Source organism: Myotis lucifugus, unplaced genomic scaffold, assembly GCF_000147115.1.
Source record: "Myotis lucifugus unplaced genomic scaffold, Myoluc2.0 scaffold_215, whole genome shotgun sequence".
NCBI lineage: Eukaryota > Metazoa > Chordata > Mammalia > Chiroptera > Vespertilionidae > Myotis > Myotis lucifugus.
Window position 1 is genome coordinate 2070367 of NW_005871263.1, and position 27997 is coordinate 2098363.

General features: G+C 43.2%; 1 protein-coding gene across 2 annotated transcripts; it reads left to right on the plus strand.

Annotated features, from left to right (window-relative positions):
• The first annotated feature begins 1 nt into the window (after position 1).
• ZNFX1 (zinc finger NFX1-type containing 1) lies at positions 2 to 27990 on the plus strand. 2 transcript variants are annotated; one of them, XM_006097984.3, is made up of 15 exons: positions 126 to 157; positions 1425 to 1549; positions 2265 to 2379; positions 4670 to 6481; positions 12498 to 12629; positions 14457 to 14605; positions 15240 to 15389; positions 16806 to 16920; positions 18367 to 18617; positions 20010 to 20149; positions 21385 to 21539; positions 21902 to 22047; positions 23337 to 23447; positions 23779 to 23874; positions 24525 to 26966. In XM_006097984.3, the coding sequence occupies exons 3-15, from the start codon at positions 2319 to 2321 to the stop codon at positions 26964 to 26966; spliced, it is 5760 nt and encodes a 1919-aa protein (XP_006098046.1). In that variant the 5' UTR covers positions 126 to 157; positions 1425 to 1549; positions 2265 to 2318. The 2 variants fall into 2 exon arrangements, with proteins under 2 accessions (XP_006098047.1, XP_006098046.1); XM_006097985.3 differs by lacking the exon at positions 1425 to 1549 and having other exon boundaries at positions 2 to 157; positions 24525 to 27990.
• Positions 27991 to 27997: the final 7 nt, after the last annotated feature.

A 27997-nucleotide genomic window follows, 5' to 3' on the forward strand; every position in this document is an offset into this window, starting at 1 on the left:
CGTCAGCCCGCCCGGCCTCCCCCTTCCTCCACCCCGTGTTTGTGAGGAAAGGAAACCGAAAGCGCAGCGCCGAGGCGAGAGTCGCAGACCTGCCAGAGTCCGAACTCCAAGCACCAGAACGCGGCGGCGGCGGCGGCGAGAGGACGCGCTGTAGCGGGTGAGTGACCCCTGACCGCGACCCGCGGCCCCGCCGGGGCCACCCCGCCGCCGCCTCAGACCCTGGCGCCCCCGTTTCCCTTCTCAGCACCTGTCACTTCCCTGATCCCCTTTCCTCGGCGCCCCTGTCTGTCACTTCCATCACCCTCCTCAGCGCCCCCATCTTCCACCTCAGTCCCTGTCCCTTCTCCTCAGCTTCCCCGTCACCTCCATCCCCCGTGTCTAACACACGTCGGCCCCCAGTCACCTCCTCTGCCCCCAGCGCCTCCATTAACCACCCAGTGCCCTCCGTCAGCGCCTCCCACCCCCATCTCTGCCTACCACCCCCTTCATCTTCCTCAGGCCTCACCAGGTCCGCCCCCCATCCTCTACCAAGCACCCTCCACATCTGTACACCCCACCCCTGTTTCCAGGTCCCCCATCACTCCAGCAGGCACCCCCAACTGAGCTCAGCCCCCCTTCTTCCTGCGGCCCCATACTCGCCCACCTCGCCTGCCACTCCCTGCTTCAGCCCTGCCATGGCACCTTCCTCAGCCACCGCACAGCCCTGGCTCTCCCTGACCCCATATTCCCGCCGGGACGAGGTGGGCCCCGGTGGCCCTGGAGACACCACCACCACCCCCAAACCCCGCTCTGGCCCCTTGTTTCAGCCTCTTTCACCCGCCCTGGCGATGACCCTTCTATCAGTTGGTCCCTGTACCAGCTTGGCCATCACTGAGTTCCTTCTTCCTGCCCTTGAGGCCTGGACTCCCAAAGAAACCCACTGAGGTCTGCCTTTCTCCTAGCATTTCCCGTTTCTGTCTGCTCCTCCCTCTCCTTGCCTTTCTTTTTTTCCTCTTTTCTTTCATTTCTTTTATCCCAGAAAATTTCTGAGTTTCTATTTTAGTATTTTTTTTTTCCAACAAGAGGAAGAAAGCATTTTCCCCTCAGACAGCTTTTTTAAAATGGAAAGTAAACTCTAAATATTGAACCTGCGTCACGAGAGCCAGGTTTGATGTGATGAAGCAGGAGATCACCAAAACTATTGCCGGCAGTAAGGAAAGGGACTCCTTTTGTTGCTGAGGATAAAAGCGACTCCTTGTAGAATAATGCCAGACCTGTCCACAGTTTTCAACCATGAATGTTTAAAAACTCGGGGAGGAAAAGCCCGGCTCCAAAATCCCCTTGCTGAGGACTCTTGAGCCGCCAACTTTTTCCCTGGCCCCACCCCGCAGGATGTGCGTGATTGTGCTAAGTTGCCTTAAAGGGGCTTCCTCTTCCTCTTATAGGACCACTCTTAAAAATTAGCGCCGTAGAAGAGGAGGAGAAAAGTCCTGCAGATTTTTCTAGCTGGTGATGGAAACATATCTTTTTCTTTCTTTTGATCCCGTTTGGCTGCATTCCAAAGAGTAGGGTAAGGGTTTACTGCTCCGTACTTATTTACAAACTGTAGAGAACTGTAAGCTATAGAATGCTGCTATGTAACATAAATGCTGAATAGTGTGAGACATAACATGGTTTTTGGATTAACAGAAATGTACTTCTGTCTGTCCTGGCAACAAGTATTTATCTGCTTTATAGAAGAGGAAATTGAAACCTAGCAACTGATTAAGTAATTGGGCCAAAGGCATAAACCAAACAGTAGTTTTGAATGGGAATTAACGGCACTTCCTCTCCCTTAGAAAAGTACAGGGATAAAGAGAAGGGGTGGGGGTAATTTGAGCCTTTGAAATCATCTAAATTGTGAATTTAATGTTTTCATATCATAACTGGGTATTTACAGAGTTGAACACTGTGTCCATGATTAAACTCTGTGTTTAGCCCGAGCTGGTTTGGCTCAGTGGATAGAGCGTCGCCCCAAGGACTGAAAGGTCCCAGGTTCAGTTCCCATCTGGAAGGCAACCTATAGATGTCTCTCTCTCTTTGTCTCCCCCCCTCGCTTCCACTCTCTCTAAAAACCAATGGAAAAATATCCTCAGGAGAGGATTAACAACAACAAACGTAATGTGTTTAACTCTTAGTTAACAAATCATTACAATGTAGAGACAGAAGGATTGGTTTAATGCTGTTCTGGGTTTTTCTGCTAGATGCTGTGTTTCAAGGGCACTAATTTCTCTTAACCTGTACAGATTTCCAGGTAACTTAAAGGAACGTGAATGCGGAGGAATTGAAGTGATTCAATCATGGAGGACAGAAGACCTTGTCCGGATGTCAGGCCCAGGAATCCCCATACAAACCACAGAGGTGAGCAACGTTTTCTAATTAATGGGAAGGAAACTTGAGTTCTCTATGAATGAGCAGCAGGCCCACCTAAGATTGATTGTATCTCTCAAGTAAAGAATGGCTTATTTCTTAGCTACAGTATGATTGACTCTGAAAAACAAAATAGCCTTCCCCTTTCCCTAAGAGAGCTAATGATTGGGTGCACTTCAAAGATAGTGGTGAGTGTCAGAAGCGGGAATAACACTGGTTTAGAGCAGCACTGTCCAGTAGAAACATAATAGAAGCCAAAAATGTAATTTAAAAATTTTCAATCTCTCCCTCTCCCTTCCTCTCTGAAATCAATAAAAATATATTTTAAAAGAAAAACGGGAAATCCATTTTTAAAATTTAATACTAATTTAATAAAATTTAGTGATTTAATACTTGTCTTATTTAAGCCAATATATTCAGATATCATTTTAGTATAATTGAATATATTTTTATTATCGTGGTACTTTAATAATCTTAATGTTTTTATTTACCTCCCATATATTCAAGTATTATCATTTTAAGGTTTTATCAATATAAAAAATTTTAATGAGATATTTAACTCTTTTTGGTATTAAGTCTTCAAAATCCCATTTATTATTTTACACATCTTAATTCAGACTAGCCACATTTAAGATGCATAATAGCCATACATAGCTAGTGATTATGTATTTGATAGCATGTGTCTGGAGTCAGCCACCAAAGCGAAGTTAGTTCCAAAAGCATTACTCTACTTCAATGGTGGTTCTATTTGCTCAGAACTTTCTAAAACAAAACAACCAAATGAATTTTGCTTTTCGCTAAACTTGTAATATGTCATCTGAGTTTAACTGTGGAACAAATGAGGAAGAACTATAGAATTTTATTTTATGAGCTGTACGAATATTGAAATAATGAAAAACGGTACAATTTTCTGTTCTAGTTTTCTAATCAGATCAAAATATTAAAAGTGGGACTTTCTTCTGATATCCTGGAAGTTTGAAATCATAATTATAAAAATTTAGAGTTCAGTAGTGTACAGTATTTATATTTTACCAAATATTCCTTTGTTTCACATTAAGATTTTCTCTAAAAAGTGCAAAATAAGAAAAAGTACATAAATGGATTTTGCATCTGATGTCATTAAGTGGAACTATCATTTTGAATATAATGTGCATTTGAAATTTTTATAGTATTTTTTATCATCAAATTATTGTATACAGTCTTATTTTTTGTTTGTTTTTAAAATCTCCAAGTCATTCTGCTAAGTTGGATCAACTCCAGAATCGGTTTTAGAGAAAAGGAAAGTGAAAAAAACTGGACATGGGTATGTGGGCCAAGGTCACTTATGAAATGTGTGGCAGATCAAGGGAGACAAGTTAAGCTTCATCCACTGGGTGATGTTAGCTTTCCCACGTATACTGGGTGTGTCACCTCCCTCCCCACTCTCTCTTTTCTGAGAGTTGGTAATAGGTAAATACTTTGTAAATGAACTTGTGCTGGAGAAAGGAGGAAAACTTGAGTTTCATTTTTTAGTTTCCTTTACAGTCTATTAGCTCAAAAACATCTTAGTAAGGAAAGTCCCATCTTCCTCTTTTCTATCTGATGCTGGGCAAAGTTTAAGAAACATTTCCTTTTATAACTTTATCTCCTTTGATGCCTGTGTTGCCTATGGTATAATTATTTCATGGCAGAACCAATGGCTCTAAAAACCAATAGAGTAGGCCAACTGAAAATTATTACTAGTGTTACTAGTTATAATTAACATTAATAAGAGCTTTTTATGTAACAGGTACTACACTATACTAAGCATCTTGAACATTTAATCTTCACAACAACCCAGATACTGAAGCTTAGAGAAATTATGCAACTTGGTAATATAGTGAGGAAGTACCCAGGTAAAGATTTGAACCAGGTCCATTTGGCTCTGAAACTCATGTGCTGACTATTGTTTGGTACTGGCAAGAAACTAGAAACAATGAGCTGATCTTTTTGATGCTCTGAAATAATCCCAATTTGTAAAGAATAAATTATATACTGCATACATTTATTTTCTAGCATGTATTAGGCATTCAACAAATGTTTATTCCTTTTCCCTTTTGCACCCTGTGAAAAAAAACAATATTTTTATAATATATACAGCAACATAATAACTGTTTTACATTCAGCACATGACTTATTTCTCTCCAAATAAAACCAAAGCTCCTTGGATGTTTGGGAAAATGAGAACATGTGCATTGTTGTCCTACAACAATTTCCTCGCACCTTTATTTTTATGCTTAACTACTATTCCCATTGTGTTTAGGGCCTATGGATGGTGAATTACCACCAAGAGCTAGAAATCAGGCCAATAATCCACCAGCCAATGCTCTCAGAGGAGGAGCCAACCAACTGGGAAGGCATCCTAGGGCCAACAACCAACTTGGTCCTCATTGGCAAAGAGAAGAGTTTAGGTTTGCGGCCATGGGAAGGAACCCACATCCAGAAAGGAGGAACCGTAGGGGACGTGCCAATGATGAACCTAGAGGCCAGAGACATGGTCAGGAGAATGACACCAGACAGAGAAATGGCAATCAGGAGGAAAGGAACCGCAGACCACCATGGTCTGATGAAAACTTCCAGCAGTGGCGGGTCCCTCACCAGAAGCCTGCAGAACAGCCACAGCAGGTGAAGAAACTGGGCTATAAGTTCCTAGAAAGTCTTCTGCAGAAAGACCCTTCTGAGGTGGTCATCACACTTGCCACAAGTTTAGGACTGAAGGAGCTTCTGTCTCATTCTTTTATGAAACCCAACTTCCTTGAGCTCATTTGTCAGGTTCTTCGGAAGGCTTGCAGTTCCAGAATGGATCGCCAAAGTATTCTCCATGTCCTGGGCATATTGAAGAATTCAAAATTTCTCAAAGTCTGCCTGCCAAATTATGTGGTAGGGATGATCACTGAACCCATCCCTGACATTCGAAACCAGTATCCAGAACACATTAGCAACATTATCTCCCTCATCCAGGACCTCGTAAGTGTCTTCCCTGCCAGTTCTGTGCAGGAAACTTCCATGCTCATTTCCCTCCTGCCAGCTTCTCTTAATGCTCTGAGAGCCTCTGGTGTTGACATAGAAGAGGAGACTGAGAAGAACCTGGAAAAGGTACAGGCCATCATCCAACATTTGCAGGAAAAGAGGCGAGAGGACACTTTAAGAGAAGATACCTATACTTTAGTACAGCCCAAGGCAGAAGACAATGTTGATAGCTACCGGACCATGCCTATTTACCCTACATACAATGAGGTGCACTTAGATGAGAAACCATTCCTTCGCCCCAACATCATTTCTGGAAAATATGAGAGCACTGCTGTCTATCTGGATACTCACTTCCGACTACTTCGAGAAGATTTTGTCAGGCCCCTACGAGAAGGCATTTTGGAACTTCTCCAAAGCTTTGAAGACCAAGGCCTGAGGAAGAGAAAGTTTGATGACATTCGAATCTACTTTGATACCAGGATTATCAGCCCTGTATGTGCATCATCAGGCATTGTCTATAAGGTACAGTTTGACACAAAACCACTAAAGTTTGTTCGCTGGCAGAATTCCAAGCGATTGCTCTATGGGTCCTTGGTGTGCATGTCCAAGGACAATTTTGAGACATTTCTTTTTGCCACAGTGTCTAACCGGGAGCAGGAGGATCTCTACCAAGGATTTGTCCAGCTCTCCTTCAATGAGCAGAGCCAACAGCTGCTAGCAGAGGTCCAGCCCTCTGACTCTTTCCTAATGGTGGAGACAACTGCATATTTTGAGGCCTATAGGCATGTCCTGGAAGGACTCCAGGAGATCCAACAGGAAGATGTCCCCTTCCAGAGAAACATTGTGGAATGTGACTCTCATGTGAAGGAGCCAAGGTACTTGCTAATGGGAGGCAGATACGATTTCACTCCCTTAATAAAGACTCCCTCAGACACCGGGGAATCTCTGAGGAATGCTGAGGGCTTGAGATATCTCAGAGTTAATGTCTTAGACCCTAGACAGTGGCCCTCCAAAGAAGCCCTGAAGCTGGATGACTCCCAGATGGAAGCTTTGCAGTTTGCTCTCACAAGGGAACTGGCTATTATTCAAGGACCTCCTGGAACAGGTAAGAGAATTTTTCAGAGCACATGTCATCTACCTTAGGAGATAGGGAAGGAAGGCTTGACTTTAGGTTTCTAGAATGTCTTGGTTAGAAACATTCCCATGAGTGGATGAAGGGGATAAATGGTGATGGAAGGAGACTTGATTTGGGATGGTGAATGCAAAATACAGTATACTTATAATGAATTATAAAATTGTACACCGGGAACCTACATAATTTTATTAACCAATGTCACATCAATAACTTCAATTAAAGAAAAAAAAGAAATGTTCTCATGAAATGGGCATCAAATTTGTTTATAAAATTACTGCTTGTTATGGTGATTTTCCAGTGGGGACCCATTGGCATTCATAGTAATAAACCCAAATTGCAAGATTAGAAAAGACTGCTAGGGGTCAAACTTCAGAAGATACATTACCTCTGCTTCATCAAAGGCTATATTAATTTGTTTGATTTCGAATTAATATCAAGTACAGCAGGTCTTCGTATAACGTTATTTCATTCAACATCATTTTGTTATTGTTTGTTTATTTTTTTAAAGTCTATTTTATTGATTTTTTTACAGAGAGGAAGGGAAAGAGATAGAGAGTTAGAAACATCGATGAGAGAGAAACATTGATCAGCTGCCTCCTGCACACCTCCTACTGGGGATGTGCCCACAACCAAGGTACATTCCCTTGACCGGAATCGAACCTGGGACCCTTGAGTCCGCAGGCTGACGCTCTATCCACTGAGCCAAACCGGTTACGGCTATTTATTTATTTTAAAAAATATATTTTTCAGAGAGGAAGGGAGAGTGAGAGAGAAACATCAATGATGAGAGAGAATCATTAATCAGCTGCCTCCTACATGCCCCACACTGGGGACTGAGCCCACAATCCGGGCATGTGCCCTGACCGGAAATCAACCTGTGATCTCCTGATTCATAGGTCAACACTCAGCTATTATATAGCCTAGTGACCCGGTGCATGGATTCGTGCACATTGAAAAGAAATTAATTAGAAGGTGGCTGGTGGGACTGGGTGAGATGGGCCAGACACACCCTGGAGCCAACCTCCCATGCTCCCTTCGCAGCATCTGTGGAGTGAGTGGGGTCCCTCGGGCAGGTGGGGTCCCTTGACCTGGCCTGCAGGGATCAGGCCAAAACTGGCTCTCTGACATTTCCCAAGGGGTCCCAGAGTGCAAGAGGGCACTCTGCAAAGTTGCTGTCCTATAGGGTGTGGAACGCAAACGCAAGTATGCAGTAAACCAGATTCGGGCCAACAGTACCCCAGCAACAACATAACCCATGGCCAAAGGTGGAATCACATGGCCCTGCAGGAATCAGGCTCCCTCCTCTCTGGTTACAGGGTGTGTCACCCGAGAACCGCCACTGCCAAGTCACTGCAGCTTGACAGTTCCTTCATCGAGCATCTGCCCCCTGGTGGTCAGTGCGAGTCATAGCAACCAGTCAGATGGTCAGACACTTAGCGTATTAGCCTTTTATATATATAGATGCCAGCCAAGCTGTTATAACATTGATGAGGGAAAAAATTGATTCCCAGCCAGGGCCACTGTGGAATTTGCATAGTCTCCCCATGTCTGTGGGTTTTCTTCAGGGACTCCATATTTCTCCCACATCCCAGAGATGTACACATGAGATGAAGTGGCATGTCTGCATTGTCCCAGTCCGAGTGAGTGTGTGTGAGTGTGCCCTATGATGGAAGGGCTTCCTGTCCAAGGTGAGTCCCATCTTGCACCCTGAGCTGCCAGGATTGGCTCCAGCTACCCCTGGCCCTGAACTGGAATCAGTGGGTTGGAGAATAATTCTCTTACTAATTTTTTTAAAAACCTTTATTTTAATTTTAATATGTTTTATTGATTTTTTTACAGAGAGGAAGGGAGAAGGAGAGTTAGGAACATCGATGAGAGAGAAACATCGATCAGCTGCCTCTTGCACACCCCCTACTGGGGATGTGCCCGCAACCAAGGTACATGCCCTTGACCAGAATCGAACCTGGGACCCTTCAGTCCGCAGGCTGATGCTCTATCCACGAGCCAAACTGGTTAGGGCTCTTACTAATTTTTATTAATCTTTCCTAAATGTATGTATAGCTCACACTTCAATGTTTAATAATAGGAGTATTTTGGGTCTTTATTTAGAAGTTGATGATGTTTTTCTGATCAAAAATAATGCCATAGAAACTTATTCTTGTTTTTATCAGTTAGCCTATGGGAAAATTGGTTTTGTTATATGTTATTTCACTTAAAGACTCAGTTTCTAAGAACCTATCAACAAGTGAAGACTTAACTGTACATAATAATGGCCTATGTGCCAAGTACTGTTTCACATCCATTATATATGTCAAGTCATTCAACATAATTTTGTTATTATTTTTATTTACTTTTATTTATTTATTTAAAAAAAAATTTTAAATATATTTTATTGATTTTTTACAGAGAGGAGGGGAGAGGGATAGAGAGTTAGAAACATCGATGAGAGAGAAACATCGATCAGCTGCCTCTTGAACACCCCCTACTGGGGATGTGCCCGCAACCAAGGTACATGCCCTTGATTGGAATCGAACCTGGGACCCTTGAGTCCGCAGGCTGATGCTCTATCCGCTGAGCCAAACCGGTTAGGGCTTTAAAAAATTGTTTTGCTTTCAGAGAGGAAGGGAGAGGGAAAGAGATAAGAAACATCAATGATGAGAGAGAATTGTTGATCAGTTGCCTCCTCACAATAACTCAGTGAGACAAAAACCATTCCATTTTACAGATGAAAAGCTAAGGCAAAGAGAGCTTGAATAATTTGTTGAAGCTCACACAGATAGTGACAGACCTAGAATTTGATGTCAGGCCTTTGGTTTCTAAGTCATGTTTCTCATGAAAATATATCTCCCTAGCCGAAACCGGTTTGTCTCAGTGGATAGAGCGTCGGCTGCGGACTGAGAGTCCCAGGTTCAATTCCGGTCAAGGGCATGTACCTGGGTTGCGGGCACATCCCTGGTGGGGGATGTGCAGGAGGCGGCTGATCGATGTTTCTCTCACATCGATGTTTCTAACTCTCTCTGTCTCTCTCCCTTCCTCTCTGTGAAAAATCAATAAAATATATTTTTAAAAAAAAGAAAATATACCTCCCTATACCCTTTTCCCCTACTAATCCTACTCTGGCTTGATAACTACTATTAGTAGTTTAATGTGTATCTTTCCATTATTGGTCTATAATCTATACCAGTGATAGTGAACCTATGACACGCGAACTCATTTTTTTGGTTGATTTTTCTTTGTTAAATGGCATTTAAATATGTAAAATAAATATCAAAAATATAAATCTTTGTTTTACTATGGTTGCAAATATCAAAAAATTTCTATATGTGACACGGCACCAGAGTTAAGTTAGGGTTTTTCAAAATGCTGACCCGCCGAGCTCAAAAGGTTCGCCATCACTGATCTATACTAATAAAAGGGTAATATGCTAATTAGACCGGACATTTCTGGACATCCTTCCTGACAAAAGCCAGGCCCGGGCAAAGCCGCCCACAGTCCCCTGCGGCTGCGGCCAACCCAGGAAAAGCTGCCTGCAGTCCTGGGCGCCTGCAGCTGCGGCTGGCCCTGGCAAAGCCGCCTCCCGGTCCTGGGCACCTGCGGCCGGCCAGAGGAAGGGAAGCCCGGGTTGCAGAGGCGGTTAGGGGCGATCAGGCCAGCAGGGGAGCAGTTAGAGGGGGTTAAGGCAGGCAGGCAGAGGTGGTTAGGGGCGATCAGGCAGGCGAGTGGTTAGGAGCCAACGGTCCTGGATTGGAGAGGGTGCAGGCCGGGCTGAGGGTTCCTTCCCTTGCATGAATTTCGTGCACCGGGCCTCTAGAACATGTTGTGGACATTTTTACATTCTTTACACTATAGTTATATTTACAAATGTACCGCACTCTTTTTATTATGCCTGCATTCACTGTAGGGTATGAATGTACCATGTGTATATATATATTTTTGTTGTTGTTGTTATTACATCAGTGCTGCGATAAGTATCCATATGTCTATATCTGTGTGTTTGTCTTTGGGTACTCTGTTTATTATTTCTGTAATTTTTTCCCCTAAAGTGGGAATTCACATTAATAGTTATACTAGGTATTGCTAAATTACCCTCCTAAAAGGATATACAAAAAAAAAAACCAACACACACACACACACAAAAAAAACAGTGATAAATTAAAATTTATCACTTTAAAAAACAGTGATAAATTAATAGAAACTCAGGATAAAAAAGTAATGTAAAAGAAGGAAAGGTCTTAATAATAAGAAACACTATATAATGAAAAAATATGCATAAGTGTTGTTTTGAGGATTTAAAAAAACAAGTATCAGTTTGTACTCTCACCAAGATTGAATTAATGTTCCATTTCCTTACATCCTTTTTTGCTGATCAGCAGTTTTTGCTCATCTGTGAGGTTAAAAATTTGGCACATTATTAATTTTAATCTTATGTTTTAATTAAAAAATGATTCAAACGTTTTTAAAAATCCCTGTCTCCCTCCTCCTACCACCTCGCCCATTCCCTTCTATAAAGTAAACAATGTTATCTTCCTGTGTATCCTTCCAAAGATATTCTTATGACTATTAAAGCAAATGCATACTTATATTTATTTCCCTCCACTTTTTTTGTTGTTGTTAATCCTCACTCAAGGATATTTGTTCCATTGATTTTTTTAGAGAGGGTTGGGCGGGGGTGGGGGGAGCAGGGAGACAAAGAAACATGGACAAGAGAGAGAGACATTGATTGGTTGCCTCCTGCACACACCCCTACTGGAGCTGGGGAACCTGCAACCCATGGCCTTTACCGGAAATCAAACCCTCAGACCACTGAGCAACCGGCCAGGTCTATATGTTTTCTTGATACCATGTTTTTCTCATTTCCCACATTTATAACTTTACATTTGTTTGTATGAGGTCTCAAGGGTCTGAGAAAATAATAACCATGGCTGTTGTGCTTTATTTTATTTTTTTCTCTAATTCAATGCCTGCCACTGTTAGGCATTCAGTACATATTATTAGAATGGGGTGGGGTTATGGAGAGGAAGAAAAAATTGTTACTTATCATGCTATACTGAAACCTTTGATTTTCTTGTATCTCTTCCTCCTCTGAGTTTTTTTAGGACAATGGCTATTTTCTCAGCTTGACACTATGTAAATATTTAGCTGTTTGTAGACTTAATTAACTATTGGACATTGGCTGATAAACCCACAACTGTAACTCCATTGTTGATTTCTGGTTTTCCCTCCTATTACAAAGGGAAGTCCACTATGGTATATTAAAAGCATTTCTAAATAATTTGCCACATGAGATTGGAAACAAATTATATGTCCATCAATAGGGAACTGGCTAAAAATTACCTTGCAGCTGTGAAAAACAAAAAGAGGGAGGATTCTTGTTATGTATTGATAGAGAACTACCTCCAAGATTAAATGAAAGATGTAGAACAGTGAAAATAGTCTGCTACTATTTGTATTAAAAAAAAAAAGGGGGCCGAAACCGGTTTGGCTCAGTGGATAGAGCGTCGGCCTGCGGACTGAAAGGTTCCGGGTTCGATTCCGGTCAAGGGCATGTACCTGGGTTGCGGGCACATCCCCAGTAGGAGATGTGCAGGAGGCAGCTGGTCGATGTTTCTCTCTCATCGATGTTTCTAACTATCTCTCTCCCTTCCTCTCTGTAAAAAATCAATAAAATATATTTTAAAAAAAAAACTTGTTAAAAAAAAAAAAAAGAAAGGGGGAAGACTGGAAAATAACTATATTCATATTTGTTTATATATGCATCGAATGACAAGAAACTGGTAACATTGGTTGCTTTTAGGAGGAAGTGGGTAGCTGGGGGACGGAAGAACAAGAGGGCTTTTTATAATATGCTCATTTGTGCTTCTTGGATTTTAAGCCATCTCAGTGTATTACCTTAAATAAAATAATAATAATAACGATTTTTTAAAATTAACTACTCCTTTTAGTAAGTCTCCAAGTTTTCTAATTTTCCTTTTTTCTTATTTTCTAGGCAAAACCTATGTGGGTCTAAAAATTGTTCAAGCCCTTCTTACCAATGAGACTGTTTGGCAAATTAGCCTCCAGAAGTTCCCCATCTTGGTTGTGTGTTATACTAATCATGCTTTGGATCAGTTTTTGGAAGGTAATGTCTATGCAAAATTGCTCTCTATCAAAACATTTATCATTGAACCATTAGCAACTTCAGTAGCTTTCTATTGCTCTTTGAATAAAGTCCACAGTACTAACCATGACCTGTAGGGCTGTGTCATCTGCTCCAGCCTGACTGAATCTCATCTCCTACCTCTTCCCATTGTCTTCAATGCCTTGAATCCCTCAGCTTCTTCCTAGGTCCGTTTTGTTCCCCTTGCTTAGAATGCATTTTTTCTCTTTACCTCTCTCTCCGTCTTGATCCCATCCAGCCTGGCTGGCTCAATATTCATTCTTCAGTTTCACCTTAAATCTCTCTTCAGGTGCACTTTAATATTGTCCCAAACCCAGGTTAAGTTTCCTTTTGTATTTTTTCTTCAGAGATTTAGCACATACCTAACCATTTATTTATTTATTTATTTTTAATATATTTTATTGATTTTTTTTTTACAGAGAGGAAGGGAGAGGGATAGAGAGAAACATCAATGAGAGAGAAACATCGATCAGCTGCCTCCTGCACACCTTCTACTGGGGATGTGCCTGCAACCAAGGTACATGCTCTTGACCGGAATTGAACCTGGGACCTTTCAGTCTTCAGGCCGACGCCCCATCCACTGAGCCAAACCAGCCAGGGCCCTAACCATTTATTTTTATGTGGCTCTACCCTAGACTGTAAACATTGTAACTGAGGCTCAAGTTAAGTAACTTGCCCCAGGTTACATCGTGTTTCTTGCTATATTCACAGATCCTGGCACATTCTAGGCACTGAAAAAAATACTAACTGCATTAATGTATGAATAAGTTTGTTTTTCCTTTTGTTTAGAATATTATTTTCTGAATTCTCCTGTATCCTCCTTTCACCTAAATTAAATCTTCCTTATTCTTTCTTTTTATTTTTATGTTTTTATTTCAGAGAGGAAGGGAGAGGGAGAGAGAGATAGAAACATCAATGATGAGAGAGAGTCATTGATCGGCTGCCTCCTGCATGCCCCACACTGAGGATTGAGCCCGCAACCCAGGCATGTGCCCTGACCAGGAATCCAACTGTGACCTCCTGGTTCATAGGTCAGTGCTCAACCACTGAGTCACACCAGCCGGGCAAATCTTCCTTATTCTTGGATTCTCAGTTTAAATATTAGATCCTCAAGAATTAGATCCCTACCTCATCCAAACTAGGTAAGGTCCCCTGTTACATATGTACACATCATGTATTTATAGTAATTCCCATATTTTCACTATAGTGATAAATGGTTTAATGTGTATATTGTCTCTCAGACTGTGAGACATGATAACAAATTAGAAATGGAGTCTGTGTTTTCACTGCTATATATATCTTCAGAACCTAGCATATGTCTGGCGCATAGTAAGCAAGCAATAAATATACGTAGGGTGAATTATAGAGAACATTTACTAAGAGCTTACTTTATGCCAGTCCCTCTATAGGAGCTATAAGGATATTCTCTAGTTTGTACAGATTAGGCTTATAAGGAAAGTATTACTGTTTTCAAATCACAGATGAAGAAACTGAGGCTCAAGTTAAGTAACTTGCCCCAGGTTACATAGCAATAAATTGTGGAGCCAATAAGTTGAGTTCTCAATTGTCTGATTCTAAAGCCTGTGCTCTTAAGCCCCACACTTTACTGCTGTGCAGGTCATATAATCTCTGGGGCCTTCTTGGTCATTAATGGGGTAGATTTCCTGTAAGCACCAGTTTGTTCCCTAATAGACCAGCTGACACAACACCCCAAACACTTACCTTTCTCATTGGAGAGAATCCAGCATAACTTCTCTCAACTCTACTGTGCTTCACCATTCTCCACAGGTATCTATAAGTGTCAGAAGCCCAGTATCGTGCGGGTAGGTGGAAGGAGCAGCAGTGACATCTTGAAGCAGTTTACGCTGAGGGAGCTGAGGAACAAGCGGGAATTCCGCCGAAATCTCCCCATGCACCTCCGGAGGGCCTACATGAGTGTAAGTCCCAGCTGTGGATATTGGAGGTAGCTCAAAGGGGAACTAAACAAGATAGCATTGGCTTTCTGGCTAGACAGTCCAAAGCAGATAGAGGCTCCACAAAGCTATGAAGGACCCAAGTTTATTCCAGCATTACATTCTGCTAATTCTGTGGTGTGATCTTAACCCTTATAATCCGAGGTGGAGAAAAGACAAAAAAGGAAATGCTGCCCCTCCCAACTCCTGCCAGGGCTTCATGCTGATTCCCCCAAACTACCCACAGCACTTCTACTTATAGCCTATTAACCATCTTCTAGCTGTCAGCCATGTGCCCAGCTAAAACTCTTGAGTTTTTACTGAGGGGGGAAAAAAAGAAGTCTCTCACAGTATCCTTGGCCTATATTTATAATGTATTTATTTCCTTACTGATTGGTAGGAGTCTTTTAGACCAGCGGTCACCAACCTTTGGTCCACGGACCACTGGTTGGCGACTGTTCTTTTAGACAATTTAGATACTAAACCTTTTGTTTTAAGACCACAGAATAGTTATTCTCCCTTCTTGCTGTTCCTGTGTTAGCTTTGTTTTCCCTCAAGGCAGGGACTGAGTTTGGGGGATGATACTTCCTCTTCATTTCTTTACCACTGTTCTTGGCAGATCATGACACAAATGAAGGAGTCAGAACAAGAGCTGCATATAGGGGCCCGGACTCTGGAGTGCACCATGCGTGGCGTATTACGGGAACAGTACCTGGAGAAGTACATTTCCTCCGAGCACTGGAAAAGCCTGATGAGTGGACCGACACAGGTAGGGGTCACCTTGGGAAGTACAAGCATCTGTCTTGACTCAGTACTTGGAAGGAGCCTTCAGCAGAAGCAGCAGTCCAAAGCATTAGCTGTTTGGTAATCTGATGCTGCCATGTTAGCAGTTCCGTTTCATGAGGAAAGACAGCTGAGTATACTAGTCAAGAACAAGACTGTGGAGCTAGCGTTCTGGGTTGGAATCCTGGTTTTGCTCTGAGCAAGTTACTTGATTTTTTTCTGTGCCTGTTTCCTCAGTTATGAAGTGGGGATGATAATATCAAATTGAACCATATGAAATTGCCATTTTGTAAATTTAACTTGCAAAAGTGGAGTTTCTTACAGGATTTTTATTTAGATAAACAAGTTAATACTTGTAAACCTCTTAATGAGTGTGCTATAAATGCTTGTTAAGTGAAATATCATAACAAGACAACCTAGCCCATGTAGAGAGCCTGGGGTCAGCAGACTTCAGTCACACAGACTGATTATGTGACTTGGTCTCAGACAAGGATAGTAATAATGTCTGCCTTCAAAAATATTATGTGAAGTAGCTAACACAGTCTCTGTAAAGTGGCTGGCCAGGAGTCTAGGGAAATGGTGCTTCTACTAGTATTATTAATGGGTTGGTGAATTTCAGGGTTACAAACCCAAAAGCCTAAAGGGGTCCATTAGGTACTAAAAATGACTGAAGCAGGTTAGATGTGAGACATTGGGAAGTAGAGAGGATTGTGGCAAACTGGAAAAGGGGTGGCAGCAACCCATTTCCAGCCCATTTGTTGCCATTTAGGAATACAGCCTTGTTGCTGCCATAGCTCCTGATTTTGTCAAGAGAGGCAGGATTTTTTTTTAATCACTTATATGAGGGTTTATTCCAGTATTGCTGGCAGTATGGGAAAGCAGCAGGTCATCCACAAAAATCTGCTCTGCAGCCCCCCACAAGCCAGCTGCTTATATAGGGTAGGTCAAGGATTACATGGGGAAATAGGGATTATAGGAATGGGGAAGTAGGCAATGTGGGGTGGGACTCCCTTGTTTGGGCAAGAAGATTCTTAATCTTTCCATGATAATAGGCAGTTCTTGAATGAGAATGGACCAAATTCCAAAGTTGACTTCCAGGTCCTAGGTTGACTCCCAGGTCCTGGGGACATACAACTCCCTGCCAGGTCAGAATATCCTTTCTTTTGCAACAGCATGGATGGACCTGGAGAGTATTATGCTAATAATAATAATAAGTGAAATAAGCCAGTCTAGAGGTAGGAAATTTTTATTTTTAAAATTCTATGCAAGTCATATTAAATGATCCAGTTGCCAATTTGCAGCCTCTGAATTTTAAGGAAATTACTTTCTATCCATCAAGGAGAACTTTACTTCACACTGGTTGTCATTGAATTCTCATGACTGGTCATTCTTCCTTCCTCAGGATAGTGAATGGGTTTGCTTCCAAGGCTGGAAGCATTCCATGATGCTGGAGTGGCTGGGTCTGGGTGTCGTTTCTTTCACCCAAAGTGTTGCTCCAGCGGGACCTGAAAATATAGGTAAGTGTGTGTCTACCTAGAATCACATCGTAAGGTGGAATTTGGTAAAGAACAGAAGAGCAGAACTTGAAAGTAATACCTAGGATATGTAAAGAGCTTTAATTAATCAGAAAAGAGAAATAATAGCTTAGTAGGAAAATAGATAAAACACTTTTAACAGGCACATCACAAAATAGGAAATCCTAATAGTAAACATATTAGAGTTGCTCATTAGAAACTAGAGAAATTAAAACCACAATGAAGTACGATTATGCCACCAGATTGTAAAAAATTTAAAAGCTTTATATAACCACGCAGATAAGAATGTGAAGCAGTGGGAGCTCTAATATACTGCTAGTGAGGATAGTAGTCGGTACACCACTTTATGATATTGGAAAAACAAAGAACTCAAGTGTCTATCCACATTTGTACAGTGGATGCTGCTGATCAATTATAGTTTGTTCGGATAGTGAAATACTGTACAATAGTGAAAAGGAATTAGAGAATATATGGCAACATAGGAATCTCAAAAACATGCTGAATGAAAAAGGCAAGGGAAAAGATACAATATGATTTCAGATAGTGCTCAAAAAAGTCAAGACTAGACAATGTTATAGAGGTGTATATATACATTATATGGGGTGGGGCAAAAGTATATTTATAATTGTGAGTACACAAAACAGTTTATTCCTGTATTTATGAATTATTGTATTACTTTCTGTATGAACAACTGTAAACCCACTTTTGCCCCTCCCTGTATGTGGCAAAGATTTTTCTTGTTAACACTCACCTGAGGATATGTTTTCCATTGCTTGTCAGAGAGAGTAGAAGGGATATAGGGAAGGGGACAGAGAGAGAGAGAAACATTGATATGGTTGCCTCCTGCACGTGCCTCATGACGGGTGGGGAGCAAACCCACAATCCAGGTATGTGCCCTTGACTGGGAATCAAACCTGTGACCCTTTAGTGTGCGAGTTGATGCTCTAACCACTGAGCAAACCAGCCAGGGCTAAAGATATCATTTAAAGGGGAAAATGAGTATTATAAAATTGTAACAGCCCTGGCTGGTTTGGCTCAGTGGATAGAGTGTTAGCCTGCGGACTGAAGGGTCCCGGTTCAATTCCAGTCAAGGGCACATACCTGGGTTGCGGGCTTACTCCCCACTAGGGGGCGTGCAGGAAGCAGCCGATCAATGATTCTTTCTCATCCTTCGTTTCTTATCTCTCTCTCTCCCTCTCCCTTCCTCTCTGAAATCAATAAAAATATATTTTTAAAATTGTAACAAAAAAGTATGTAAAGAAACCTAAGTCTTCATCTCCTCTCATTCCTCCCAGTGTCCCTCCCTAGAGGTAACCACTTAAATCCCTTTGAGAATGTCTTCATCCATCTAAACTCTTGTCGGTGCCCTCTTTCCTCCTTTAGCTTCAAGAGGTCTTCATCCTTGTCCTGCCTGTTTTTCTCTCTTAGCCCAGGCAGAAGGGGATGAGGAGGAGGAGGAAGGAGAAGAGGAGGGTTCTCTGATTGAGATCGCAGAGGAGGCTGACCTGATTCAAGCAGACCGGGTGATTGAGGAGGAAGAGGTGGCGAGACCCCGGCGGCGGAAGAAGGAAGAGAATGGAGCGGTCCAGGAATTGGCTAAATTGCTTCTGGCCACGAAGATAGAAAACAGTGGCCCTGGGACAGCAGCTGGGCAGGAGCAAGCCGCAGGAGAGTGGGAGGTAAACTCACTTCCCTTAAAGTCCTCACCATGGGAAATGGGAATTCAGTTATTACTGCCTGGCAGGTGGGGGTTAGACTCTCCTGAAATCGGCCTGAGAACATCTGTTCTGATCAGAAAGGCAGCCCCTTTTTTCCACCCACTTTTACAGTGTATTCACCTCATCCTCACAATTAACTGAATTTACCCCTTTTACAATCATACCCTAGTATAGGATATGTCTAATTCCCAAGAATATAAAGAGTATGGCCCTTCAGAGGGGCCCTGGCAAGAAATACCAACTTGAACAGTCAAGTGCTTTCCTTGAACTTCCAGAAAAAATGCAGCACATATGGGTCAGATCAAATACTTATGGTCTTAGTGCTTGATGCTTCCATGGGTGTTATCTTCTACAAACTAGAAACTACAAACAAGTCTGAACATGCATTAAGATTTTAGCGGACTTACGTAAAATGGAATGAAACAAGCCATACAGGGATGGAATACTTCACCCTGGAATTTGATATTTCTCTTAAAGCCAGAATAGTGTGAATACCCAGAAGCCCACATATGGACTTTCCCTCTGCTCTTTCCCTTGGTAGAACCCAGTGGTCCTCAAAATTTAGCATGCATTACTATGATAATAGAGGACTGGATATTCAAAATAACATTTTCTGAAACCCACTGTTGATTTAAAGGACCATCAGGGGTAACTTTGGATGCAATTTTCACTGGTCTGATGGCTTTGAACCTGATCGCTTAGTTCAGTTCAACATCACTGTATATGATGGGTGGAGTCATCATCCCAATACTTTGAAATGTGGATTGGGCATCTCTCTGCCATGTGGCCTCAGGAGTTTGTTTGATTTTGAAGTGGGACAAGGTCCATAATATTGGGACATTTGTCTCACATGCCAGAGTCATGTCCATGGGAGAGCACTTTCTCCTAAATGATGCCTTAACCCACTGCTTAAAGGCACTATCATGATATGTACAGGAGGCCCTATCTAGTTTTTAACAAGAAAAACTCATCTTCACTACTTTAATGACACAACTTTTAGGAATAAGAAACAAACTGGTCAAAAGATGTTCAGTGAAACTAGTGCCAGCACTATTCTAAGTGCTTTCCATGTATTACTCCTTTAGTCAATCCGACAACCCTGTGACCCTATTTTATAGAAGCGATGCTGAGGCTCATAGAGGTAGATGGGGCTTTGAATCCAGGCACACTGGTCCCAGAGTCCTCATTTAGCCACTCTGCAATGGAATATCTGTTGAGAAGAGTGTGAGACACTTAAAGAAGTTAATCAGAGGAGGCAGCCCCCTTTTTTATGTGCTATGACCCACACCTATGGCTTAGAACAAGGCCCACCTCTGCTGAGATGGTGACTCTGGCTGGTATTGATGTCTATAGACCCAGCGTAGCCAGAAAAAGAAAATGAAGAAGAAAATGAAGTATGAGCTTCGCAAACTGAACACCATGACTGAGGCTGAGGCCGATGAAATCCAGGATGTTTGGCAGCTGGACCTGAATTCTCGCTGGCAGCTTTATAGGTACTGTTCCCAACTCTCACCTCCCCCAGCCAGCCCATGTATTTCCCCAGGAGGTTCCTTTTCTTTCCTAGAATATAACGCCCCCAGATCTTCAACAATGTTAATTAATGATAGATTGAGCCACCCCACTGAGCTGAGTGCTGGAGATGCAGCCATGAGATAAAAGACACTTGGCTCTACCTCCTCATGGAGTTTAGAGTCTATCCAAGGATACAAATTAGTTAATTCCACAAAAAGTTACAAATGAGCATAAACACTTAAGAAAGAAAAGAGCTAGGGGTGCTAATAATATTATGTGGGATCTGGTCTGGTCTTAGGTTTTCAGGAAAATGACATTGGAGGCAAGATCTGCAAGAGGAGTAGGTATTTATAAGGCCAATGGGGAAGTGGGAGTAGATGAGATTTTGGGGACCTCATGGGTAAAGGTCTTGAGAAGGGAGGGAACATCTATTTGAGAAATTGAAAAAGACAGCCAGCATGGCTGTGGCTTGCAGAAAGAAATTGAAAGTCAAGTCAAAGAGGCTGACAGAGGCCTGACAATGCATGCCTCATAGGGCTAAGGTGCTATTGGAAAATTTTTTCCTTTTTTAGTAAACCCTCACTCGATATTTTCCTCTTTTTTTTTTTTTTTTTTTTTTTTTTTGGAGAGAGAGTGGAAGGGAGGGGAGAGACAAGGAGAGAGAAACATCAGTGTGAGACACATCAATTGGTTGCCTCCCACTTGTGCCCCAACCAGGGCCAGAGATGATGAGCCTGCAACCGAGGCACATGCCCTTGACAAGGACTGGACCCAGGACCCGTCCCACTATATCCTCTGAGCCAAACTGGCTAGGGCCCCATTGGAAGATTTTACAGCAGAGTAGTGACATTATCTGTTTTGCTTGTAAAAGAAGACTGGAGAATTGGGGAGGGGAGAAGACTCAGCTAAGGATGGGGTAGGAAGAATTTGGAGAAATAATTCTTAAAACTTTTGAAGTCCCTTACTCTATTCCCAATATTTAACCTCTGTTCTTTAGCTCCTGACTAAATACATGTCTCTACACATCTTTCTGTTGGGCATTTTAGATGCTTGGGTCCATGCACATCTGGGTCTCTCCTTTCTTTCTCTCTATGGCCTGCCTGTAAGCTCCTCAGTGGTCTAGGTTCCACTTCTAACACAGGGCACACTAAAGGGAGTTACTCCACCTTCTCAAAGAATATGCAACTCCCTCTACCTGGTTCTTCATATTCTTCAGGCTGTGGCTACAGAAGTACCAGGCTGACACACGCCGAAAGATCCTCAACTATGAGCACCACTACCGCACATCAGCAGAGAGAATGGCTGAGCTGAGACTCCAGGAAGACCTGCACATTCTGAAAGATGCCCAGGTCATAGGAATGACAACCACAGGTAAGAGAACTTGAGGAAATTTACCTGCTCCAGCCATTCCCTCCTGGTGCCAACCTCCTATCAGATTATCTACAGCAAGTAAAGGAAGCTCCTCTAGTAGGTTAGAAGAAAATACCATGAAAAGCTATTGAAAGCAAGCACGCTGTATTTAAGGAACTGAGTGTGAAATTCACCTACTTGCTCCTGTTGCATTTAGAATCCCAACAATGACCAACATGGATATAATGCGCTGGTGACCATCCAGCAGCACTTGTTCTCTCATACAATAGTCACCACAGCTCAGTTGTCACAGACCCAGAAACCCAGTGGCCTGGTGGGTCCAGTACATCATCTCAGAGGAGCCTCTTTTTTCTCTTGAACAGGTGCTGCCAAATATCGCCAGATTCTGCAGAAGGTAGAGCCTCGGATTGTCATTGTGGAAGAGGCTGCTGAAGTCCTTGAGGCCCACACCATTGCCACATTGAGCAAAGCTTGCCAGCACCTCATTCTGATTGGGGACCACCAGCAGGTAGGGCAGTGGAATCAATCAGAAAGACACTCTGGCCTCTGCTTCACTGGTTCTCAAGCCTCATAATGGCTTTCTGTGATTCTTCTTCCCCTTACCTCTCATATTCAATCTAAGAGTAGGTACTGTTAGATTTGTGGTATATTCTAGAGCAGCGGTTCTCAACCTGTGGGTCGCCAACCTGGGGGTCGAACGACCCTTTCACAGGGGTCGCCTAAGACCATCAGAAAACACATATATAATTACATATTGTTTTTGTGATTAATCACTATGCTTTAATTATGTTCAATTTGTAACAATGAAAATACATCCTGCATATCAGATATTTACATTACGATTCATAACAGTAGCAAAATTACAGTTATGAAGTAGCAACGAAAATATGGTTGGGGGTCACCCACAACATGAGGAACTGTATTAAAGGGTCGCGGCATTAGGAAGGTTGAGAACCACTGTTCTAGAGAAAGCACCATCCATTTCATCTGTTCCCTCTGCTATTTATCCATCATGGCCTTTTTTTTTTTTTTTTTTTTTTTTTTTCAGAGGGGAAGGGAGAGGGAGAGAGAGAGATAGAAGCATCAATGATGAGAGAGAATCATTAATCGGCTGCCTCCTGCATGCCCCACACTGGGGATCGAACCTGCAACCCAGGCATGTGCCCTTGACCGGAATCGAACCTGGAACCCTTCAGTCCACAGGCCGACGCTCTATCCACTGAGCCAAACCAGCTAGGGCAATCATCATGGCCTTTTAAGTGGACTATTGTAATACCATATTTCCTGTCCCCCTGCTTCCATTTTTGCCACCCTCTAACCCATTCTTAATAAAACTGCTGTGAATTTTTTTTAAGTAAATCAGATCATGTCACTCACAGCTCGAAACTCTCCTGTGGTTTCTCATTACATTTAATATAAAAATCAAGCTTCTTAAAGTAGCCTACAGTATTCTCAGGGTTCAGCCTGCTTCTCTGACTTCACCTCATACCACCATCTCATTGTGTTCCCACCCCCTATCTGCTCCCTCTCATGGCTTGCTTTTCGAATGAGTGGCAACCTCTTCCATTCTGACATCAACTCAAATGTCACTGTACAGAGAGGCCTAGCTAAAGAGCCTGTAACCCTGGGCACTTTGTCCTTCGTGGCCCTGGTCAGTCTTTATCCTTAGCCTACCAGCACCTAGAGCAGTGCCTGGCACATAGACGGCACTTACAAAACATTTTATGGGTGGGTGGATGGATTGATGGATGAAATAAGTTTTCAGTAGAGAATTCTCAGCTATGTTTCTTTTTTCAGCTGCGCCCCAGTGCCAATGTGTATGATCTGGCCAAGAATTTCAACCTTGAGGTGTCCCTCTTTGAACGGCTGGTGAAAGTAAACATTCCCTTTGTCCGTCTGAATTACCAGGTGAGAAGCTGGGCCTTTGTTATTATGAATTGTCTAGGAGAAGGCTCCTGGAAGCCTGCCAACAGCCAGTAAGAAAGTTCTAATAAAAATAAAACTGCTTTAGTGATGAAATGACTCTCAAACTTACTTTGTTTTCTGTTTTAAAGTATCGCAATCGCAAGATCAACATGTTGAGTGTGTGTTGGATGAAGGAGCTGTTTACATTCTGCTCTTTTCTCCCTATTATTATTTTCAAATGTTGCTTCCCCCGATTTTCCACCAGTAACCTAGTCTTTAGAAAACTGCATTTATTCTCTGCCCATGTTCTAATGATATACATGTCCTGTTTCAGCACCGCATGCGCCCTGAAATTGCCCGGCTTTTGACACCCCACATTTACCAGGACCTAGAGAATCATCCCTCTGTTCTCAAATATGAGAAGATTAAGGTGAGTCTATCCTACCTAATCTGCTGCTGTCAGCGACCTAGGAGGCTGTATTTTCCTCAGGTTGAATAAGAGCTTTTAGAAGGGAATAGAGCCAGTTTTATAAAAAGCTGGTTTTTAAAAGGAGGAATATTTAGAATTGGAGAATATAGACCTGGGTTTTAAATCCCAGCTCTGCCAGTTAGTAGCTGTGTAACATTTTAGCAAGTTATATACCAATTCTGAATATTAGGGTCTTCTGTACAGGGAGAATGGCTGTTGCCTTATTACATTTTTGGATGGAAGGAGAGAAGATATGTAAAGCAATCAGCATACTACAGTGCTCATAAATAATCTCTCTCATCTTCATCATCATAGCTGCTGCTTATTTCCTGAACTATAATGGTTGGATTGTGGGTGGCCATTATAAATATTAATATCAAATAAGTATCTTGAAAACTAAAATTAGGCATAAATTCTTTATCCATTTCACTATTTGTCAATGCCCTCAAAACAGAGCACATGGTGACTACAGGATTAAAGATAGTGGTACCGAATATACAAAAGGCTTTCAAGGTCTCTCTCGAACAGGGTCAATAGCCAGGAATGTGAAAATAGAAAGAGAAAACTGCCATGTGAGAACTTTCTAACATGTCACTTTTTCTCCTTTCCAGGGGGTCGCTTCTAACCTTTTCTTTATAGAACACAACTTTCCTGAACAGGAAATCCAAGAAGGCAAAAGCCACCAAAACCAGCACGAGGCTCACTTTGTGGTGGAATTGTGCAAGTACTTCCTGTACCAGGAATACCTGCCCTCCCAGATCACCATCCTCACCACCTACACTGGGCAGCTGTTCTGTCTGCGCAAACTCATGCCAGCTAAGACATTTGCTGGTGTCAAGGTCCACGTGGTGGACAAATACCAAGGGGAAGAGAATGACATCATCATCCTCTCACTAGTGCGGAGCAACCAGGAGGGCAAGGTAGGTTTTCTCCAGATACCCAACCGCATCTGTGTGGCCTTGTCCCGCGCCAAAAAGGGGATGTACTGTATTGGAAACATGCAGATGATGGCCAAAGTACCTTTGTGGAGCAAGATCATCCATACCCTTCGAGAGAACAATGAAATAGGCCAAGCACTCCAGCTGTGCTGCCAGAACCACCCTGATACCCACACTTTAGTATCCAAAGCTTCTGACTTCCAAAAAGTTCCAGAAGGAGGCTGTAGTCTCCCCTGTGAGTTCCGACTGGGCTGTGGACATGTCTGCACCCGTGCCTGCCACCCCTATGACTCCTTGCACAAGGAGTTCCAGTGTATGAAGCCATGCCAGAAGGTTATCTGCCAAGACGGGCATCGATGCCCCCTTGTTTGCTTCCAAGAATGTCAGCCTTGTCAGGTGAAGGTGCCCAAAATCATTCTTCGGTGTGGCCATGAACAAATGGTCCCTTGTTCCATGCCTGAGTCAGAATTCTGCTGCCAAGAGCCTTGTCCCAAAGTTCTGAAATGTGGGCACAGATGCAGCCACCCATGTGGTGAACTTTGTGTGCAGTTGTGTTCAGAAATGGTCACCGTGAAACTCAAGTGTGGGCACAATCAACAGGTGAAGTGTGGTAATGTAGAAGACCTCAAGTATGGCCTACCAGTCAAGTGCACCACCAAGTGTGGCACCATCTTGGATTGCGGGCATCCTTGCCCTGGCTCTTGCCACAACTGCTTTGAAGGCCGCTTTCATGAGCGCTGTCAGAAGGCCTGCAAGCGACTGCTCATCTGTTCACACAAGTGCCAGGAGCCATGCATTGGCGAGTGCCCACCCTGCCAGCGGACCTGTCAGAACCGCTGTGTCCACAGCCAGTGCAAGAAGAAATGTGGGGAACTGTGTAGCCCCTGCGTGGAACCCTGTGTTTGGCGCTGCCAGCATTACAAGTGCACCAAACTCTGCTCTGAGCCCTGCAACCGACCCCCATGCTACGTGCCTTGCACTAAGCTGCTGGCTTGTGGCCACCCCTGCATTGGTTTGTGTGGAGAGCCGTGTCCTACGAAGTGCCGTGTCTGCCACCAGGAGGAAGTCACCCAAATTTTCTTTGGCTCTGAGGATGAGCCTGATGCCCGCTTTGTGCAACTGGAAGACTGCAGCCACATGTTTGAGGTTCAAGCCCTGGATCGCTACATGGATGAGCAGGAGGATGATGAAGTTGCCATCAGATTGAAGGTCTGCCCTATGTGCCAGGTGCCCATTCGCAAAAACCTGAGGTATGGAACCAGCATCAAACAGCGGCTGGAAGAGATTGAAATAGTCAAAGAAAAGATCCAGGGCTCATCAGGGGAAATTGCAACCAGCCGGGAACGACTTCAGGCCCTGCTAGAGAGGAAGAGCCTCTTTCAGCAGCTGCTTCCCGAAGACTTCCTGATGTTGATGGAGAAGCTAGCCCAGAAAAATCTGTCAGTGAAGGACTTGGGCCTTGTTGAGAATTACATCAGCTTCTATGACCACTTGGCTGGACTGTTGGATTCCCTGAAAAAGGTGCATTCCTCAGAACAAAGAAAAGTGAGGACTCGACTAGACCAGGTCCATGAGTGGCTAGCCAAGAAGCGTTTGAGCTTCACAAGCCAGGAATTGGATGACCTCCAAAGTGAAATCCAGAGGCTCACATACCTGGTGAACCTCCTGACCCGCTGCAAGATGGCAGAGGGGAGAGTGAGCAATACCGTAGCAGAAGAGATCTGGAGTGTCCGCAAGATCCTTGAGGGAACATGTAAGTTCACCCAGCATGATGAACAGCTTGTGCAGAAAAAAATGGAAGCTCTCAAAGCCGCCCTTCCCTGCTCTGGCCTAGGCATCTCAGAGAAAGAGCGTGTACAGATCGTCAAAGCCATCGGTTTACCTCGTGGCCACTGGTTCAAGTGTCCCAATGGCCACATCTATGTGATTGGCGATTGTGGGGGAGCCATGCAGAGGGGCATGTGTCCTGAATGTAAGGAAGTGATTGGGGGCATAAATCATACTCTGGAAAGGAGTAACCAGCTTGCTTCTGAGATGGATGGAGCCGAGCATGCTGCTTGGTCTGACACGGCCAACAACCTGATGAACTTTGAGGAGATCCAGAGGATGATGTAGGAAGATGGCCTTTTGCCCTGGCCACTCTGAGGCTAGGATTAGCTATGAAGGAACTGAAGTTTGTATTTTATTTTCCTTTTCTTTTAGCACCTACTTAAGGATCCACTTTTAGGGCTTGCCCACATTTTTTTCTACATTAATCCCTGCGCTAGAGCAAGCACTTTACCTCCAGAACTGAGAGCAAATTTAACATTTGTCTTTTTCTCTCCTGCAAGTTAGTGGACTCCCTGGAGCATATTTGGGGCTTCCACTAGGGCTACGTAGTGGCCTCTCTGGCTCCCGACTTGGTCAGATGTTTTTCCTGCAGTGTTCCAGGGGCACAGAGTGTACACTCAGTGAAGCAGACTCATTCTAAGTGCCAGGCCGTAACTTGCAGACTAACTTTCATTCTAATAAACAGAGGCCCAGAGGAGTTCTTTATGAACTGCTTATTCTTTCAAGGAGCACAAGAATCCCTCCTGCCCTTCTCAGGCCCCCTCACTCCAGTAGTTGGAGGCATGCGATAAGACAAAGACTTTACTGGCTAATGCTGACCCAGTTACATATTCACCAAGTTGGAAAAGTGTGACTACCCACAGCTGGAGGCTTATTCAAGCAGCCCAGGCTAACTAAGGAGTGATCCCTTTCCTATGACTTGCACTTTGGGATGGTGGAGGTTTCTTTACCTGAACCAGGAAAGGTTCAGTAGCAGTGCTGGTTCCCCAGGGTCCACAGTGTAACTAAGTTCACATTTGGTACCAGCACCTATCCAAAGTGTGGCCCTTCATCCCAACATCTTCTATTGCAGCTTTTGCCTGAGCAGGGTTAGCATGCCAGCAGCTTCTGCAGGCCCCAGACCCATGTCAGAAACCAGCCCCCCAGGCTTGCCCTGTGCATACATAGTCCCTCAGTCTAGTGTTTCTTAGAACTGACACTTAGGCATCTCAGGTCTTTCTACATCTCTTTCCTACGTATGCATTTCCTTTTTTGTCTTTACTATGCACTTTAGCCTATAATTCTAATTAATAAAAACAATTGCAAGAGATCAGTGG

Excerpts from the sequence above, each read along its gene's own strand:
- ZNFX1 (XM_006097985.3), top strand. The coding sequence starts at position 2,319 with ATGGAGGACAGAAGACCTTGTCCGGATGTCAGGCCCAGGAATCCCCAT. Across the intron at positions 12,630-14,456 it reads TTTGGATCAGTTTTTGGAAG|GTATCTATAAGTGTCAGAAG; the intron begins GTAATGTCTATG and ends CATTCTCCACAG. Across the intron at positions 23,448-23,778 it reads TTGTCCGTCTGAATTACCAG|CACCGCATGCGCCCTGAAAT; the intron begins GTGAGAAGCTGG and ends GTCCTGTTTCAG.